General features: G+C 43.3%; 1 protein-coding gene across 4 annotated transcripts in view; it reads right to left on the reverse strand.

The window, feature by feature from the left end:
• Positions 1 to 771: 771 nt before the first annotated feature.
• sh3pxd2aa (SH3 and PX domains 2Aa) overlaps positions 772 to 20,845 on the reverse strand; it is a 128,078-nt gene continuing 108,004 nt past the window's right edge. For 2 of the 4 annotated variants that reach the window (XM_034083098.2, XM_034082935.2), the window contains 6 exons: positions 16,252 to 16,369; positions 13,466 to 13,869; positions 13,340 to 13,354; positions 12,173 to 12,222; positions 11,563 to 11,682; positions 772 to 10,892 (listed from right to left, as the gene is read on the reverse strand). In XM_034083098.2, coding sequence (XP_033938989.1) covers positions 8,892 to 10,892; positions 11,563 to 11,682; positions 12,173 to 12,222; positions 13,340 to 13,354; positions 13,466 to 13,869; positions 16,252 to 16,369 — 2,708 coding nt within the window. In that variant the 3' untranslated portion in view covers positions 772 to 8,891. The remainder of the gene's footprint in view (positions 10,893 to 11,562; positions 11,683 to 12,172; positions 12,223 to 13,339; positions 13,355 to 13,465; positions 13,870 to 16,251; positions 16,370 to 20,845) is intronic. The other 2 variants (XM_071204191.1, XM_034083013.2) reach the window with 1 other exon arrangement.

Raw genomic sequence — 20,845 nt, forward strand, 5'->3', positions numbered from 1 at the left:
AGACTTTTTTCCCTTCAGAAAAAAGGCGTATTCGTCGTGTGACTGCATGTGCCGAACCGTGACGGTTCGGGACAAACACCGATACACCCCTAGTGGATACTAAAACTAAACTAGTGCTAAGTAACTGACTAAGCTAAATTCTATACTGTAAGTACAGTAAATATTGGACTTCAATTTCTCGTGATAGACAAACAACTGTCAACCGTATGCTAACTTACGTACTGTATGTGAGCCTATATCCATAACATCTTATATAGTCGTAATATAGCAATGTTAACCCATTGCTAATGCTTTAAATGCTATACTTTATGAATGAACCTCCTGAAAACCTGTAGCTTCGTGCTTTAAGAGGTGAATGTCTGTGGTGATTCTTTGGGATGCAGGTGTGTGCTGAATTTCTTCTAACTTTCGACACAAAGGATACATCTCTCCACACACGTTTGGAAACAGGGGAGCAAGAATTCTCGTCTCTCCTCTTTAGAAGGAAACTGGGTCTCCGAGAGCTCGTTCGTCTTCATTCGTCCACTGAACCCGCTCTCACTTTCCTCTCATAACTCATACCTTTTTATAACCAGCTGCATTGTTCTGCTCCTCCCACATCTAAACTCATTTAATCTGCCCCGAACAATAAGGAGAATAAAGATAAATGTCTCAATCTGTAACATTACTGTCACATAATAGCTATAGCAGCGAAACGGGGTTTTCGGCTCTCTACCTGCAGTAAGTGGCATATGTGACTGGAAGTGTGAGATAAATGAAAAGGACCCGCTCTAAAACAACAAAGATAATACATTTAATATTGTTTCTCGTTTGGGCAATGTGAGATACAATGTAAACATGTACATTACAAGATACAAAAAAAGGAACAAGACTTGTCAAAATGAAGGGGTAGATAAGAAAATGTCCTGTTTTCAAAAGGAATGCACATGTGCAAAATGTCTCCAATCAGAAAGGAATTTGGACAGTCTTTTAGATGTCATTGTTTTTTGTCCTAGTGTAACGATGCTTTCAACAGATCCATGAGGCCTTGTCACCATGAGGACAGACGACTCTTCATTGGAGGATACATTCACTGTAACAGTGGCATAAAGCTCCTCATGGCATACCTTTTGAAAACAAGGAGCTTGCAAGAGTTAAACACAATTTGCATAACAACAATGGTAATACAAAAATAAAGAAAACAGAAATGAAAGAATAGCACCTCCTTTCGTCCAACTCGAGGCCCGTAGTTCTTGTTGTGTTTGAAATGCTGGTAACGGATCGTCTTAGTCAGTGTACAGATCAAGAGAGTGATGGCGTCGGGCTTCCAAGGTGTTGTTGTCGTTTGGCACACTGCTCTCCACAGCGGGGTGGTGACAGATTATATTCTATAAATTCAACATCCAGGCTAAAAACAGTCTCCACTTTCTCATAAATCGACCTCAGCTTTAACTCCACATCAATCACTGGTGACAGCTCGGCTCCAACGCTAAAATATGGCTGAGGCCCCCGCGCAGGATGGCAGCCGCCGCAGCGGTGTTGGCGATTAGGAGGAAGCTGTTAGCGTTGGAGTATCGTCTGCCTGGGGAAGGTTAATTAAGACACACTGTTGTGCTAATTAGAAACAGGGATTCAAACCGAGACAAAGAAAAGAGTTACAGAGACACAGCTGCGCGCCTCATTCCTCGACACAGCCCCCCCCCCCCCCCACCCGGAGAAGGCTCCCGCTGATGCCCGCCGGATCCTCAAACAATGCATTCCATGAGGAAGTTTTCAGAATGACATAAATAATCAGCATACTCTGATGTAAGCGCCTGGGATTTTGCATTGTTTTACACCAAACCCCGCAGCTTTACTCATTCTTTTCCTTTCTTCCCTCACACTAACTCAAACAAAAGCAACTCATTAGTAAAAAAAACATACATAATCATCTTCCTAAATACCTCAAGCACACTTGCTAAAACTTTCTTATCAAACCTACCCCTCCTTCTGTTAACCTTTATAACTCCATCACTCTATTCCAGAGCTGGGTGACTTTCAAAGCCCTTTCTTGATTTATTTTGATATTTAATTCAAGCTTCATTAGATGTGAACAAACACTTCCAATCCTGTGATACACTTCCGCAACATTACATTCTTTTCTCAACAAAAACACAAGGCAAAACAAGTAAGAATCCACCATTTCAAGCCTTTTTTTTACCGTCGTATTCCAAAAAACTTTCTTCCAACACTGCGCTCGACTCTCACCCCCTCAGGGCTACATAAGATCTGAGCACTCTGACAGCAAAAAGGAGCTACGATAAGACGTGGGATCACTTTTTAAAGTTATTCTGTGGATTGAGAGTGAGACTGAGAGGAGCTTCAGAGCTGAGAACTCGCCCGTCACTCGCTGACTTGCAGTTTATGGCAAAAGAAGCTTCGAGAACTTCAAGTGCTGCAATTACAACATCGTTTGGAGCAATGAGATCACAGCTAAGAAGAAGCTGAGAGCTCATTACGCTGCGTGTTGTTGAAGGAGGGTATAAGGAGTTGGATGAAATGGGTTCCCCGTCAGAAGGAACTATTTGTCATAGTTTTCAGAGTGGAAACATTACCCATTAGCCTTCTCCAATTAAAGCAGAGCTTCTCTCATCTCGTCTCCTAGAATCCACTTTCCGATCCTTCTCCCTGCGCCCTGCTCTCACAAACTTCTTCCTTGACCTCTAAATTATCTTCTTCTAAGTGCACCTGCAAACTATCCATCTCATCATGCAGAAACACACACACCCCACTCGAACCCTTCTGGATTTCTCAATGGTTCCACCGGGACCGCTCAGCTGTGTCGAGGAAGGACGGATATGGAAATAAGTGTTGAGGGAAGAAAGAAAGAGGAAGGGGAGACACAGGAGGAATACGCAGCTTGTGTTTGGGGTTACATGGTTTAAGGTGTTTCACGCCTGAGGTGCCGTCCATTTGTTAAAATAAAAAGAGAGCAAGGAACAAAACCAGAGTGCCGGTGCAGTGCCAGTGAACCTCCGGGGATTTATCAATACACTGGTTTGTCCTCATCATAAGAGGCTTCTCAATACTCAAATTTCCCCTCCTCGACTCCTCGGTCCTCCGGTAGTGACCCGGAAATGAATTTCAGCGCGCCATTTTGAAGGACGTCTCATTTCTCTAAATGCACACCGAGGACCGAGGATCGAGCGTCGAGGAGGCTCTCTGGAGGAGCTATAACCGAGGATACACTGATGGTTCCTCCACGGCTCCTCCGCGGATGCATTTCCGGGAACGGTGGAGGCGTGACGCACGGCCGGACTTAGCTCAGCCAATGACAGCTCTGTATGCATCCCCTGGATATTATTTGAGAACCTGCTCTCATCGCAACGCGATGTTTACAGTGAGAACAGCTGTGAGGTACAGAAAGCAGAGCAGTGTGTAAAATATATATCACTCAGTATAACAGGCCTACTCTCTTTATTTGCTTTAGTTTAGTAGATATCTACAAAGAGTCCATATTTTTCTAAAACCATTTAGTGCTTCACATAATAAAATACACAACGGCTGTAGCCTGATTATGCTTTAGTGTGTGTGGTACAGTATGTAGGTGTGTGTTGTAGAGTGTGTAGGTGCGTGTTGTACAGTGTGTAGGTGCGTGTTGTACAGTGTGTAGGTGTGTGTGTTGTACAGTGCGCAGATGCCGCGGACAGACGGGTCTCAGTTGGTTTGATGTCCTTACTTTTAATACTTGCAAATACAACTTTTGGCCCGTAATTTCAATTCCCCATTTCAGCGACCAGAGAGAGAGGGGGGGGGATATATCCAGTCTCTGATTGTGTTACGTTATTATGAGAGTGCTCTCATACTTTAAATTGCATATATTTATATAAATATATTTGTGTGTGTGTGTCCGCATCTGTAGCCTGTTATTGTCTCATTATACCGCACTCTCAATGAATTCAAAGTAAATATGTGGGGGAACAATGTTCAGCTGATCTAACAGAGATTATAAAATATGACAAAACACTCGACAGCTGATGCAGCTGTTATCACGTAATAATGAACGGACGTCGCTTTAATATGACCGCTCAGAGGAGAGGAGTTCTCATTTCTTTAAACGTCTGCTGCTTCCCCTCCTCTCTCCTCGGTCCTCCGCTCGCATTTCCTGTGGGCGGGTCTAAGTATCGAGGAGGGGAGTCGAGGAGGGGACATTTGAGTATTGAGAAGCCTCTATAGTGTGTTGGCATGCCGGATGCAGACATATTACAACTGCCAATCCCATTTCCATTGTGCCGTGGGGGTGCACTGAGGTTTGAGAGTGGTGTCGCTGAACGAGGCTGAGCTGGTATGAAAAAGAAGCCTGTAACCTCAAAGAACACTTTGTCGTTTCGGTTAATAAACTTTGCTTTTTTGAGAAGAGTTTGATAAGATGATTGAGACAACTCTCATATCTTGATGCTACATAAAAAGCTAAAGGCAAGAGATAATTAGCTTATCAAAACAATTAGAAGGATGGGTAAACTTAGCTAGCGAAGTTCTATCTAAAGGAGGAAAAATACCACCTACCGTTCCCTAAAGCTCAATAATTATATTATCTGGATTTATGTCATTGATTTGATGGCTACAGAAACCAAAGATAGGCAGATAAAATGTGTGGTTGCAGCCGGGATTATCTCTTGGCCAGGTGCAGTGATTTATGGCATTTTGTTTTGTCAACTAAGTGTAAAATCAAAATATTTGTGTTTGAAGTCTTAGGTATTAAGTATTTACGTTTTATTTCATTCTCAGGGCTAGTTGTGTCCCGCTACTCTAAGTATGCTAAGCTAAGATAACCGTGTGTCTTAGCTTCATAATACAATATTTTCTACAGACCTGGTTTAAGACGTTTAAAAAATACATGTGATTTAACAAAACACTTTAATTACCTTGTTAAATATGTCCTCTAATTGCATCTACTTTTTCTGGTGCATTGAAATTCCAGAATATATGCATAGGCCTATATATAGTTGGAGCATAACACAATGCTTATTATTCACTAAACTCTTATGTAATTCTCAGTTTATATTAATGGGAGGCTTTAATTTTCCACATACAAAATGGGAGGAGCTAAACATTCCACGCTGGAGCCGATTGGCGCATTGACACACCTTTAACCCTAATTTAACTAAGTTTAGAAAAGCACTCCCCTATTAGTAATTAAAGTAAAAAACTCACTTATATCGTTTTGCGAAGTGAAGCTCAAACACACAAGTGGGTTAACAGAGAGCTACATATTTGTTGGAGTTGAGGGGGGCTTATGTTTTAACAACGAGAGTAGGCCTTTTCTTCTCATATAACTCTCAGCAAGAAAGCAATCAGGGTATATCCTGTAAGGTGGAGACAACCAGCCGGACAAAAGCATCTGTGGACACAAGCCCCCCAACAGTAGAGGGAACAATGTGTATTGGCCTGTACACGCGGTAAGTATGTAGCGCATGGATAAGGCCTGCCTGGGGCTGAGCACAGAGACAAATAAAGCTTTTTCTATTTTTGGGGTACAATCCTGGAAGCTGATGGATTGAACTGAAATGGCCTGAAGGAGCGTTCATCTCCCTGCTCTCTTGTTGACCGCAGAGACGGTTCCAAATGTCACCTTCCGTCGTGGTGATTGGTGAGGAAAAACATCTGACTTGACCACTCTCAATGGTGGGCTCAATGTCAAGAGAGGCTTCTGCGTGTGCTGAGAGGACACACTCCAGAGAACAAACAAAAAAGGAGAAAACAACAACACAAAAACAAGAAACTATCAAAATTCCATTCAGGCACGAACGTGACAGGCCGCTGAGGCCCCTGATGATGGGCCCCTGACTCTCCATCCGTGAGGAAAGACCCCAGATGGCTGTAAAGTCAGCACAGAACGGGTCAGTGGGTTTCTGCCATGCCGTTCACAGTCACTGTCCAGAGATTCTCATGCGCGTTATTATAAAAGTCCGTCCCGTCAGGAGATAATGAGATGTCACTACGACGGCTTTGGTCCGATGACTTTTCCAACGCTAACACATCTGCTCTTTGAGATCCTCTTGAAACCATACACTTGAAACGACGGTAAAAGCTCACGACTGGCAGTTTGACGGGGAGCATCTACTCCCAGCAGATGAAATGGCATTGTTGACGGTTTTCTTTCTACACCTGTAATTCTCATCGTCTTGTTGAAGCATGATGATGTTTCTTATCTATTGCACACTTCCTCGCGGGTACATTTCAGAATTTGACAAATCGGGTAAAAAAGACAAGGAAAAAAAGCATGAATAAAGACACAGCTAAATGTATGCTCGACACAAAACGATTCCCTTGCTATTTTAGCCAAGTAAATTCAGCTCAATCAATACAAGCAATATGCAATAATAATAGTGCTGGAGCGAAATGTACAAAGTGATTTAACACATTTACATAATGCCATCGTCTTGTCGGGAAGGGGACTGCATACAGCAAATCAACTGATTAGTTCTGAATTCTATTATGTATCCTTACATGTTTTAATATACTTCAACAAATGCAATTGCTTCACATACTCAATTAAATGATGATATTTTGCATATAAATGTGAGTGAAGTCCAATTTCTTTAAAAAGAATGATCTGTTTAGCTATAATATTCTGAGTGGAGGAATAAGGTGATTGTCAAACCAACATTAGATATAAAAATATTCATAATAAATATGCTTAAATCAGGCATTATGTAAAGCACAATAAAGATGAAGGAAGTGCCCTTTTTTTGCTAAAGTTGCAGCAGCCAGCATAGAGAAAACATCTGTTTATAATTTAAAAAAAAAAAAAGTATTGCCCAATACGAAAAAATGTGTTACAAATTATTTTAGCTGCACCGAGATTTCAAATTAAGTAAAAACAATGTGTCCAGACTCTCACCGTCCAGCAGTGCATTTCGTATTGCACTGAGGTATAAGGCTGGGTACAATCATGTGTATTACCACTGACCCCCCACTAGAGGTCTCTATCTATCCAATTATACTCAAACTCTGCAGGTTACTGTCTCATTTGAGGTGATGAAAGAAGAATAGATACATAATTAAAAAAATGTATTCAATAAATATTATGCTGAGTATTGACTGCATCTTCACATTAATGCACCATAAAACAACAGATTTAAAGTGCACTAATTCACAAAACAGAACCACTTCGTTCCTCATTATTGTCACTGTGTGATCACAGGGTAACAAACAAAAACAAATATGGTTTCGCTAAAATAGATAACTGCGATCTAGCAGGTACTGCACTTGGTTTAATACGGTGATACTGTCCAGCAGAAACATAATGAAAAGCTAGTGCTGCCTCGTACCGAGAGCTCACACCGCTCAATAGAAAATGTATTTCAGCAGTCTTGAACATCAGCCATTTGAATTTTTAAAGTTGGATTTGAGCTCAGAAGGTTAAATTCAAATGTTTCAGTTCTGTTTGTGAGGAGAATTATCTCTATTAAATTATCTTTTAATATATGGTAAGTAACCAAACAACAATTGGAAACAACTCTACACACTATGTTGTTTTGTTTAATATCAAAACTTACTTCTAGTTTAAAAATGGTATCAAGTGCTTCCAGGTATTGATTTTTCAAAAAATTGTTTAAGGTGTTTTGTCAAAAATCACAAAAATAGCCAATGCGATCTCTTTGGTTTGATCACATTTGGGATAAATGCTTTGAAAATATGTCCCTGGGATTCAATTATTTCACCACATTTCCAGTACTCAATACATCCCCCAACAGCGGTATTATTACATGTATAGAAACAACTAAATATTTACAATCAAATGTTCCTGGAGCCAAAAGCACTACAGTAAACCAAAACTATGTAAACTAATTGTTTAAAGTTATTTGCTACCCAGATACAGTATGAGGTGGGTTTTTTCTGGAGAGCAAATTACAATTTTCCAGAAAACTATAACGCGTCTGTTATTTTCAAGTTGAACAGGTTTTACACATCTGTTATCCCAGTTACAGCTGGGATTAAAAACATCCATATTAACATGTTGTTCTGGGGTTTAGGAATCTACGACCAAACTTTGCCAATTATTGAAACCTGAGCATCTCCCGCATGTGTTCCAGGAGTTTAACTTCCAATTCAAGGCTGTCGGTGGTAAACAGATGTCACAAGAAAGCAGAAATAATTCTCTATGAAAGACTTGCATCAACATGAGACATTATAACATACAATGATTTAAAGAATACTTATAATGAGATTAAAAGGTTTCAGTTTGCTTGTGGCTTAAAACAAATACAATTCTCTGCTGACTGAGTCTAAACCTCGGTTACTTTCTTTAATCTGTGTTGGACCAATCAGAGCACTCGAGATGGACATCTTGCACTTTGTTTGCACTCTATAGTGGAGCTCTTAACTGGTTATGCAAATTGTCTTGGTGGTGTTCGTAGGCCTATGGCACTCTTAAAAGATTTGGTTGATTTATTGTTTTTCGCAATCCACCATTTAGGACCTCCATTCGGTGATCAACAAAAGGCACTTATCGGCCATCAGTCAGATGGGCAGGAATAAGCAAACCATTACCCTGCTCACCTTCTGTATTACACGATGCAGACCTCTTTAAGAGGTTGTCACTCCCATTCATACCATTTATATCTCAAAGACATTACCTCTTCAGATTTCCTCACTCGAGGAGGACCAAACCGACATCCTGTCTCTTAGCCAAAATATTTTAAATCTTTACACTCCTTTTCGTATACATTTTAGTAAACCAGCACTAAAAGTGTCTTTCCTTTTCAGATTAAAACATCTTTCTTTTTTACAAACTGTCATAAATGCACATTGTTCAAGGACATATTGCTTACGGGTGATTGTGGGTAACATTCTTAGGGAGCCACCAACGTCCTTGGAGTCATCAAAAAGGGGAAAGATAGAGGAAAGGGTCGGGACGGATGTGGGGTTTATTTTTTCCGCTCTAGATAGTTGGACGGGACCCAACCCTTGCGTGGAAGCAGGCTGTCCTGAACCTGGCAGTACCACCATCCATTGGGGTTTCTTTCCAGCACCTCCAGACAGGTGCCCTCCGTGAAGCCCATTGTCTCCTCATCGCCCCGGTAGTCGGCGATGGACACGTACACATCCCTGCCCAGGTTGTTGTGGATCAGCTGGCTCTTCTCGATGGGTTTGGGTCGCACGGTGGACACAGGGATGCCGTTGCGTTGGTTTACGTTGCTTGTGCTGAACGCGTTACCCGAGGATCCCAGGCTGGAGCGCTCTGCGGGCCTCGTCTGACTTTCCACAACGACATGTGGCCGCACGGTGCTGAACGAGGCATTTCGCCGGACGCCAAGAGTGGCAGAACCGGAACCGTAGTGGTCGCTTCTGTGGAGCGTGTCGTTTCGCCTCAGAGAACCCGTCATGTAGTGTCCATCCTTTGATGGCTGTGATGTGGTCACAAATACAGACTGAGGCCTCACTGCCACCTGGCGTACTCCGTTCCTCATCCGAACGCCGCCATTAACTACGGCTGAAGGCTTCGAGAAGCCGCCGGGAGGCTTGGAGGGGATTGGCGGAGTGTTCCTTCTCAAGCCTTGATGCTGCTGATGCTGGCTCAGACCCTGAATGTTGATATTGTTGAGGGCCAGAACGTGCTGCTCGTTCTTCTCCAGGCTGTTGGACTTACTCCTGCCACTCCTGTGTCCTTCTAGTTCGAACCCACCCACATCACCCACTTGTCTGACAGGCTCCAGGTAGTATGAGGGAGCCCAACCCTCTTCGGATACCCAACGGATGTACCACCAACCGCTCTCCTGCTTCTCCAGAACCTCAACCTCCACCCCGGCTGGAAAGCTGATCTCAGAGTCCTGGACCTTCTTATAGACATCCAGGGAGCGGTAGAGAGTGGGGCCTTCCACGTCCGAGTCACCGCGGCTCCCTTTGGAGTATACTGAAGAGAGATCTGAGGTGCTGCGCGAACACATGGAGTCCTCGGATGATATGACAGAGCCTGTTTCAGATTCGTCGCGAGTAGGTTTGAGGCCATGAGGCCGATACTGACTGGTAGGCCTCAGCTGCCGCCTCAGAGAGCTGATGTCCATCCTCTCAGGACTCTGGGGCTCAGATTTGGTCAGGAGAGGTTTAGGTCTGACAGAAGGCTTAGGCCGGGTGGAGGGGCTCTGACCTATTCTCTGCTCCACATCCCGGGTAAAGGGAGCACCTTTCTTGGAACCTCTGGTCAATTCATCTGATGAAGAGTGGGGGCTGTTGTCCTGAGAGCTCAGGCTGATATCTATGTGTCTGCCCAGGGTCTGGCTTCTCCGTGTCATCTCTGGCGTCATGGTCTTCATGGGTCTACCTGCTAAAGGCGAGGATCCGGAGAGTTTGCGAGGGACTGTGGAGGAACGATAGCTCCTTGGGGAACTCGGCTCACTGGAACCTTTGACTGAAGTCCTCTCAGCACCACTGCTTGGCCTGAAGTCATTCTCATAGATACACTCTTCTTTGGAGACCTCCTCCACAGACCTGAAGGAAGTTCTCCGACGAGTGAACACAGGGGACGCCTTGCAGACTGGAGGGGAGGCCTTGCAGGAAGGAGGGGAGCTGCGGTACTTGTCGCTCACCACGCTGCTGATCTTCACATCCAGGGCACGTTCATCCTTAAGGGAATCGGTGTCCGATTCACCTTCACATCCGACTGCAGGGATATCATATTCAGGCTCCTCATACACGGGCCTGCTCACCGGCTCTGAGACTTTTGCAGCAGAGCTAGCAGGAGGGGGGGCCTCCTCCGGTTCTTGCTTCTTGACAGGCGGAGCTGGGGGTGGGACTTTGGGCCGGGTCAGGGTGCTGGTCCGACGACTGATGTTGGGCTTCTTGCGCTTGTCAATGTAGGAGCAGGGGGCCCAGCCCTCCTTCTCTCCGATCTGCACATACCACCAGCCCCCGGGGTTCTTCTCTATCACCTACACAGCAAGAAATGGAAGATAAAAGATGTCAATTAAAGTAATGGAATCTGTCAGAAGTGTTTCATGTTTTTTAAGAGGCCCCTTTATGCTTTTTGGGCTTACCCCTTTCCTTTAGTGTGTGTTATAATGTTTTGTGCATGTAAATGCTCTGCAAAGACTACAATCCCAGAGTTTCCTCCAGAGGGATTCTCCCCCCCCCCAGCCCCCCCTGCCTCTAATGGCTCAATTGGACTACTTTGTTTTTCCTCCGTAACACAATGACATCACTATGTACTCGCGCCTCCATTGGCTACAAATAGAGTGCGACAGACGTCCTGACTGGTTTCAGACAGAGGGTGAAAAGAGGAGCTGCAGAACAGGCATTATGAGAAAAATAAAGAGTTTTCTGAACATTAAAGCATGGAGACAAATACAAATACAATTACCATAAAAGGGCCACTTTAACACTTTAATTTGCAGCATAACATAATCGGAAAAAAAACCATATAGGAATCTATGTTATCTTCATCTCTCTCCTAAATTCCGCGTCAAATTTGTCATGAAGTTCAAAAAACAAATCTCAAGGTTGCATCTCCTTTGCTTCTCTGTATCTTGGGAGTATTCAGAAGACACACATATTCAGTGAGCCCTGGCTGTCTAATCTCAATGACGGCAGTGTAGATCTTACATCAGCCTTTTGTCCTCCACGGAAACTGATGCCATCAGAGATGGAGGACTGGAAATCTGCTATGGTGTAATACTCTGCTTCCACAGCAGGGGGTGCTGGTGGCTTTGGTAACTGGAGTCCCTGTGCAGAAAATGGGAAGAGAGGTGAGCAGCTGACATCATAAGAAGCTATCATTATCTGACTATATCTTAAGAATGAGAAAGAAATAGATCATAATAAAGGATGTTCAATTATTAAGTGATGTGCTGTATGGCTGCATATGAAAATATTAAACATATTTATTAGTGTGTTCAGTATTTAAGTGTGCAGTGATGGATTGAGATGATCAAGGACTTGCGGAAATAATACTGTTGTGTTATTGCTGTGCTTTCATGGTTGCTATGGCAAGTCTCACAGTAACCAGGGAGCCAATTACTAATCGTTCTTCTTATGTTGTTATTCTAATTCACTGTATTTATTCTGCTTTTTATAAGTAACTCGTGTTTGTAAATGTGCTAGAACATTATTTCCTGTGATCAGGGGTAGTTATGTGATGCATACATGTTTCTGCTGAATCAAATCATGTGAAAGAAAGCCCTCTTGGGTATTGCTATGGAGCGAAGTGTCTTACCAAGTTGGGTTCTCTTCGTGGGGGAGGCTTTTGTCTCAGATTTGGAGACCCTGATAAACAAAGAAAGATCTCATTAATACATATGTGCAATGCCCTTAACCAACATTCAGCAGCTACAGGAGTTATATTTGAGCCTCATTCCTAAGACAGTTTATTGTTCAGCAGGTTGACCTCCACATTTGAACACCAGTTTTATAATTTTGAAGCGTAAATGCAATCGCCTGAAGTAAAAGGTTAACGTTAGGCTATAAAAAGAACTACGTCGCGGTCACATGACTTAACGTCATCACCGCTATACTACAGATAGCTAATGTTTGACGTGATGACGTTTAGTAGTCTCATTAAGCCACTTGTTAGCAACCACCATTTTGATGACACATCAAAGCATTCACAAGTGGAGTATTTCCTAACATATTTTATGTCAAAGAACAAAACATATAAATGTCTTCAGCTTGTATTACAACATTCCAAGACTCGGGGAATTGCGATGGCTTAAATGCTTATTCATTCAGAGTTTCAGGAGTCATTCCTGCACCGCTCTTAATTACCGCGAGGACTGACCTCCAGCCCACCTCACACACAGTAATGTAGATGGGGCACGAGGAAAGCTTGGTTACTAAACAGGAGGTAAAGCAATCGAAGAATGCAATGCAGTTTCACAGCTTCATGAATTTCCTTCATAACTTATGAACCTTTTTGTATATTTGTTCTATTGCAGCCAAGCTGTCTTGGTAGGTTGCTATGTGACTAAGCAAGTTGTTTTCCTTGATGATGTCCAGCTACATCTACTTTAATTTATAATCACCCATGTGCTTGACAAATAAAACTGCTTTATATAACTGTCTGAGTGTAATATTTAAAAACCATGATCACTGTGTGTAAAGAACACATTATATTTTTTAGCCCAAAACATATTTTTGTTTGCTTTATCAACAATGTTTTTGTAGTACGATACTTTCCGTACCATTTTGATTATGCACATGCAAAACACACGCTCAGGAATGAGGCACTAATGTAACGTCATAAGTAACATACGCTTGAAAACAAAATCCACACAGTTCTTAGTGTGTGAGTAACACCAAACCCACTGTCTCACAGATTAGTGTGACCATGCTATTAGATGACACCACCATCACCATTAGATGCACCATCAGTGACGTAGCTTACCTATCGAGTCAAAGTCTACACAAAAGGAAAATGACACGTTTTAATGTCTCATACAGAGCTATAAATCCTCCGTGGCTGCAATGCATTTATTGCTCAATTGTACTCTGACACGCTACAAATACTCACCAATTTCCACCCTATGCGGGGCCACCCTAGCAACAGCTGGGGACCCTTGCTCTTCCCTGGCTAGACTCTTTTTGAGTGCAGCACTGGCTGCTATCCCCAGACAGGGGCTGTTGGTGTCACGGCCAGCGCTCAGCCTCCGGCCCGTCTCCGCGTTGATCTCAGAGTTGTACGGCATGGGCAGGCTGATCTCGCTCTTGGAGATGTGGCGCTCGGGGGTGGTGCTCCCCTCCCCCTCCGTCTGGATGTCCTTCTCGCTGACGGACTTCTTCTGCAGCAGGTTGCTGATCTCCATGATGTTGCCGATGATCTCCACGGGGCCTGTCAGGGTCTTCTTGCGGGGGGAGAAGTCATCTTTCACCTTTTGCAAGTAGGAGGCAGGGGCCCAGCCCTCTTTCCCCAAGTACCTGTGGGCAGAATGCAAAAAGACGGAGTTTTTAAAGAGGACATGTATTTGTAATTTGTGTTTCTACTGTTACATGTATACTTGGTTTATTCTTCAAAAAGGTCTTTATTTTTTTCCAACTGCCTGTGCTGCAGCACCTCTTTCTTCACCCTCTGTCTGAAACCAGAGTTCAGTCTGCTCTGATTGGTTAGCTGGTCGGCTCAGTTGTGCTTGGTCAATCTTAAGAGATTTGTAACTACTTTGTGTAGGACATCTCCCTCCCCTTAGCCTATCACACACAATGCGTTGCTAGCCAATATAAATGCAAGTGGAACTGTACATAGTGATGTCATTATATTACGGAAGTAAACAAAGGAGTCCAATGGAGGCGTTTCAGGTTGGGGGTTGGAGTGTGTGGGAGAAAAACTCCCTCTAGGGTGAACACAGGGATGTTAGCCTTTGCAGACCATGAACATGCACACAAACCTTTATAACACACGGCAGGAGAGGGAACCCCCATAGCCGGGCCTCTTTAGAAGAAACGATGCACATATCGTAAACATCATGATGTTCTGGGGCATTGAGTTTAAAAGCTCTGCACAAAGGCCTTACATGGATTAGGGAGTCAGATTGTTTACAGCGTGACGAATACAAGTCACACACTATCTAGTAGCTTCTGCTTCTTGTTTTTGACCACTGTTTTTTTTTAAAAAGTTCAAAGCAACATTTACTTACTGACTAGATCACCACTTTTAAATAAGCACCAATAATATCTTGACTGCAAATCATACCTAGAATGAATAGTCAACTACATTTCCATATCAACTGGTATTTCAGAGTGTAATAAAATAAACCAAAACACATCCTGTTTATTGAAAGCAGAACACTGTTGAAGTAAACAGCCTCAATAGTATATGCAGAAGAGCATCAGCTTCCCCACATTGCAGCAATCACTGCAAAGCTATGAGTGCTTTGTGAAACAATAAGTAATGTTTCCAAATGCAACTCTGACCCATGTGCCTTTAGGCGGGCCTTTCTGTTGAGAAGAGATGTGATCATGCAGCTCCCCTGGTCCCACTCTCACTGTGACCACACGGAGCCACCATAGCACAGAAAGCCCCATGCTTACACTTCTCGAAGCAAAAACATCCAAATAGTATTATCTCCTGTTGCACAACATGACCTGGAACGACTTGTTGTGCATTGCAATGAAGGCCAACGTACATGTTATGGATAAAGCTACATATCAAGAGCATTCGAAGTGTTTTAAATCTGTACAGCACCCTGTATTCTTCGACCCTCCATTCAAACACAACATGCTGTTTCACATATTAGCCACAAACATCATGCTAGCACACATTAGCATATTTAACATTGGCTCTGTCTGTGTGTATGTTTGTGTGTGTGTGCACACCACATGTGTATGCCACATGTCACGAGGCGGCATGTGATAGTAATCAGCTGTGCAGTGGAGCTCCACTCTCTTTAGCCCCCGGGGTATGAGGAAACAAACAACTGGCAGGAAACACACACTGGCTGGGTAAACAACACACATGAAACACACACATATACACATTAGTAACCCAACAAGGGACATGCAATGGACCTGTGGGGAGCGCCATGTGTGGATCTCAATGTCTTTATGCAAATACAAGCGGCAGGAAACAGCATTAAGCAAGAGGACTATCAGCCACGCCGCTATTCTAAAGGACTTGCTTAATTAGACATTTGATTTAAATAGTCAATAATGCTCATCTTCAGCTTTCATAATTGTATTATTTGTGTCTCTACTGTAACATGTGTACATGCTTAAATATTCAAAAAGTGCTTTATTTCTCATACTGCCTGTGGGGGCTGAGTCTGTTGTGATTGGTCAACCGCTGAGAGATGTGTTGGAGAAGTCCCGCACCTTAGCCTATCAAGTACAATGTGTTGGAGCGCTAGCCAATAGAAGCGCAATGTTACAAATTGAAGTCACTATTTTCCTGAAGTAAACCAAGGAGTCCAATGTCAGGGGGGAGTGTGTGGGAGAGAAACTCCCTCTGGAGGGAACTTACAAACACTACAGGAAAGGGAACCCCCACAAAGAATATTAGGGCCTCTTCAAAAACATAAAAACACTTATTAGTCTCCTTTAGCTGCTATGCGTTGATGAGCTGAGCCCCTTTTACTGAAGCGCCCAGAATAATAGATCTGCTCCCTGAATCATTTTGTAAACATGTTAGTTCATTTGAGTCCACAGAGAAGAGGGCTAATTCACTTGCTCTCTGGGCGCCATGGATGCAGAAGACGCAGGTATTTGAATCTCAGCAGTCCATCCATGCTGGTGTCACTGAGCAACTGTCCTATCCAGAATCCAGTCCCCTTAAAGCACCCATGCTTTGACTATTTAGCGTTTACTCACCTGATGTACCACCAGCCCTCCAAGTTCTTCTGGATGACTTCCACGGTGACCCCTTTCTCAAAGCTGACTTCATCCTTCCCTTGACTGGCGTGTGGCTGGATCGTCAAATATTTCTCCTCTGGATGGCACGAGGGGCGACAGGAAGACAAAGAGTAGCCGAGTGAGTGAACTGTTATCATTAAACATTGAGGGGTTGGACCACCGTTTAGTTTATTTAGCCTTATGGGGGGGGGATAGTGAGTGTGACCGACTTAAATCGACTTTTCCCAACACAAACACAACCCAGCTTGTCTTACTCAATATTAACAAGGGGCTCCCTCTGCTGGTTGAACCACCCCCTGTTATTTACAACAACTCAAGCTAGTTGGACCCTGATTTAGTGTCCATCTTGCTCTAAAGGGAGATTCTCTCACGCGTTGATAGGCTTCACAGGACCCTGTAGGGAAGGATGTTCTACAATGGGTTCAGTGGGGATTTATAGACACCTCGGCAACAGATAGGAGCCGAGGGGGACACCAAGACTGGCAAAGGAACCAGCTTTCTGAGCAGTGGTTGATGTTCAGTGGGCAACAGGATGGTGCATTTCAGTGGGTGATGCATATGGTATGAAGAGGAAGACAAACAATGTTAAAAACAATGTATAGACTTATACAAAACACTTCTCAATCCTCAGTTAGGACCCACCCTAAAGTGTGCACTGGTGCCTGCAAAGTCCCAACCTTTTGACTGGATGTTGTCTTTGTCATGGCTGTAAGAAAAGTGATTGTCCACCAATAGGAAGGTTGAGGGTAGGGCTGTGCAATTAATCGTATTTTAATCTCAATTACGATTTTGGCTTGCACCGATTACGAAAACACTGTCATCGAAATAAAACGATTATTTTGCTGCATTCCCTTTCGCAATGATGCTCTCAATTTGTCTTGCGTTATACATCCTGCCCGCGCGTGCGCTGTCACCCCTCGCTAAAAGCCCTCTTGGCCAGGTTGTGTTGACTTGCAGTCTGTTTAATAAATCCATATAACACGTTACAAGGGAAGCTTTAGTTGCCGTGTCTCTATTCTCCGGTCCTCCATGCAAGTATAGCCTGTTAGCTCGCTACTTCCGGTTTCCAGATAAGGGGTTACCAAAATAAGAGTACTGTGTGTAGCAGATTAAACGTGACAGGTTGTGAGTGACATTAGTTATCATATTTATATATATGTTTAGTAGGTTGTGGAAGTGCGCTCCAAAATATTTGTTGATATTTTTGTATTGGTTTTTCAGTTGAATTATACTTAAAGTTCAGGGTAATCAACTAAAACATACTGTTCAAATTATTTATTTTTTAAAAGTTCAATAAACGGATGTTTTCAAAGTCAATATTGACCAAACATTTTCGGGATTATGATTTTTGCCATAATCGAGCAGCCTTAGTTGGGGGTTCAATCCCCAACCCCTGCAGTCAATGTATCCTTGGGCAAGATACTTAACGCCAAGCTGCTCCCAATGGGCAACGGTGTGTAAGTATAGGAATGTTAGTCTCCTGAGCAGGTGGCACTTTGTATGGCTGGAAAATATCTATATAAATGCAGACCATTTTTATTTTGCACAGTTGGGACAGGTTCCAGATGCGTCCATAAGGAAGCTAAACAAATGGAGGACATACGGTTGAAAATACGCATATATGTTAAGGCATATTGCTAAGCAGAAAAGGTTGTTACAACACGATACTAAATCTAATGTAAGCTCTCAGGCAGACAAGCATCCTAACTCCAACAACGATCAAGGGCTGTCGCTTCTGGTGTCATCCGGCCTAGAAGAGGGGCCAATGTAGCATGTTTACAAACCCCAACCGAAACTCAGACCAGGCAACAAATGATATTCATTCTGCCTTCAGGCGCCAACAAGGAAGGGATCTTTACACGTATGCATTAGTTAGACAGGAGAGAAAGTGACCTTAGATGGCTGGAGGTAATGAAGGAAATGTGAGGGGCGGGGATGATATCTCCGAGGTATCTGTGATCATCTGAATGCATGCCTTCAATAGGAGGGGTACGTACAGACGGCGGGATTCAAGTTCCTCTCCTGCCTGTCAGGGCGAAGTGGAGTGTATGTCTCCGAACCTCAGCTCGCAAAGCATGTCGTGATGGCCAAACTGGAGCGCTACCTAAATGTGTGTATTGTTATGTGTTTGTATTAACAAGCTCTTTGGCACTTCTGTGTGTTGTTCTTTCTCTTGTAGTCACTTTTAATACCCTAAAGGAGTGGAATGGAAGATGAAAGATTGAACTAATCGCATCTATTAATCTCATCAATGTGTATGCATGAGCGTGCCTAAGTATCTGTGTGTGTGTGTGTGTGTGTGTGTGTGTGTGTGTGTGTGTGTGTGTGTGTGTGTGTTGTGTGTGTGTGTGGTGTGTGTGTGTGTGTGTGTGTGTGTGTGTGTGTGTGTGTGTGTGTGTGTGTGTGTGTGTGTGTGTGTGTGTGTGTGTGTGTGTGTGTGTGTGTGTGTGTGTGTGTGTGTGTGTGTGTGTGTGTGTGTGTGTGTGTGTGTGTGTGTGTGTGTGTGTGTGAGAGTTGAGAGAGCGGTCAGTGGGATGCTATAAATCAGATCAGGGACCTGCTGTAAGTGATAGCACTCTGTGGAGGGAGGCGGTGGTACTGAACCTCGGAGAACAGAACCCCACCAATGAGGTGACTGCGCCGTCAGTAGCCAATCAGCACCCCCAGAGAGGTCAAGACCCCCTGACCTGGCTTTGAGTCAGACTACAGAGAAGCCAGAGAGAGATGAGCGCGCCCTTATTTTATTTTCGAGATCTCGGGATCACGCCCCCGTCTCCTCTACGAAGTGTAACGGGAAAGGCAAAGAAGTCTGTGTCAGCCAACAGGCCACGGAGTATACGACCGCTCTCCTCCATTAGCCAATGACATCGTGCGGGGACATCGATCCTGCACGATGGCTCTTTGTTTTGTGTCCTTTGCCAGTGCTCCTAAATCAAAGTGTGTCTGCGCCGAGCTGTAAAACCTCACTCACACGTTTCTTATCGCTAGCTCAGCAATGCATTATCAGGCAGGCACAGTCGTGTCTCCATTCACACAGCACACGAGGGAGGAACGGGGTGAGAAGATTGTGGGATGGATAAGAACAAGAGGAAAGTGCAAAGATTGAAGTTTGGAATGGGTGCCGTAACTTTTTAGCATAAAATACCTCTGAGTCTTTTTAGTTGTTGTCTTATACTCAATAGCAAACGGCCATGTCTTGTGCCGAGCCATTCGACCCTAACACTGGTCTGCCTGCACATAGAGGAGTTTCATCTCGACTAATGGACTCACAGTGAAACCACAAGCTGGTCAGAACGTAAAGAGTGGTGCTGATTCAAAACGTTGACAATCTGTAGAGATACCTCGACTGTATCGAGAGAACATGGAACAGAGCATTGGAAGTACAACGGAGGAATGAGTCAACATGGGCCAATCACAACGCATCTCATGAGCTTGGATGTAAAAGATACTTCAGAACTCCTAAAATAAAGAGTAAACAAACTGGTTCACAACAAACATGTTTGCGGTTATGTGGGAATAGAGATGCACACACACATTGTCAGGGAATGTCATACTCCAAGTTCCTCTTTGGGAAAATGTGCATTCTACTAATGGAGACATTCTGGGTTATTGCAGCACTTTATACTTTGGGAATATAAAAGAGTGTGTGATTGATATCCATGTTATTACCAAGCAAAAAAGCAACAACAACACACTGGTGTAAGGCTGAGCCACCTTCTACAGAGCAGTGGGTGGACATTATGAGAGAAGTCTATATAATAGAAAACATGACGTACCAACTTAGAGTGAGAGAACATATTTGATAGTAAATGGAACAAAATGGATCATTTATGACACAGAGGAAAATGTCTAAGACAAACTAATATATGCTTTTTAAGAGACTATACAATATATGTATGTATGTGTGCGACCCCTGTTGATAGCAACTTGTAACCATGGCTGTTGAATTTTAGTTTGATGTTTATTTTATTTTCGATAACTTTTGTTTACGTTCTTGTACTTTAGTTCTCTACCTTTGTTCTAAGCTAAGAGAAACCATAAGTAAACATATTGTAACATGTGTTTTGTTGAATGTACAAACAGAACTCAATGAATACTAAAGTAAAAAAAAAAGTGTTGAACTCCTCAAGTTCTATAAAGTCCTCCATAACCTTATGTGTGCCTTTATCATCATGACATATTTATTTTAACCAATACATCATAACAGTCACATAATAGTGTTTGCAATTCTTTATCTACGTTAAGCTAACAAACTGGTCTAAACCCCAGCACGTTGGTACTTGTGGTGGACAGTTCTCTAAACAACCAAGCAGTATATTATTTTGACCGTTTGCCAATACTGAACAACCCAACAAACTCAACTTAAGACATTTGATGGAACTAGTAAATACATCACTAGGATATGTCAAGCCATGCTAACAGGGATCAGTACACATTGCACGTTAGCTGTGCCCTGTGGAGGCCTGAGGGGCCTGCACGGTTGACATGCAATAGATGGGGCCCAGGCCATTATGATTATACAATGTAGTGATGAAGGTATTCAAATGCTCAC

The sequence above is a fragment of the Pseudochaenichthys georgianus genome, chromosome 1 (assembly GCF_902827115.2).
Source record: "Pseudochaenichthys georgianus chromosome 1, fPseGeo1.2, whole genome shotgun sequence".
NCBI lineage: Eukaryota > Metazoa > Chordata > Actinopteri > Perciformes > Channichthyidae > Pseudochaenichthys > Pseudochaenichthys georgianus.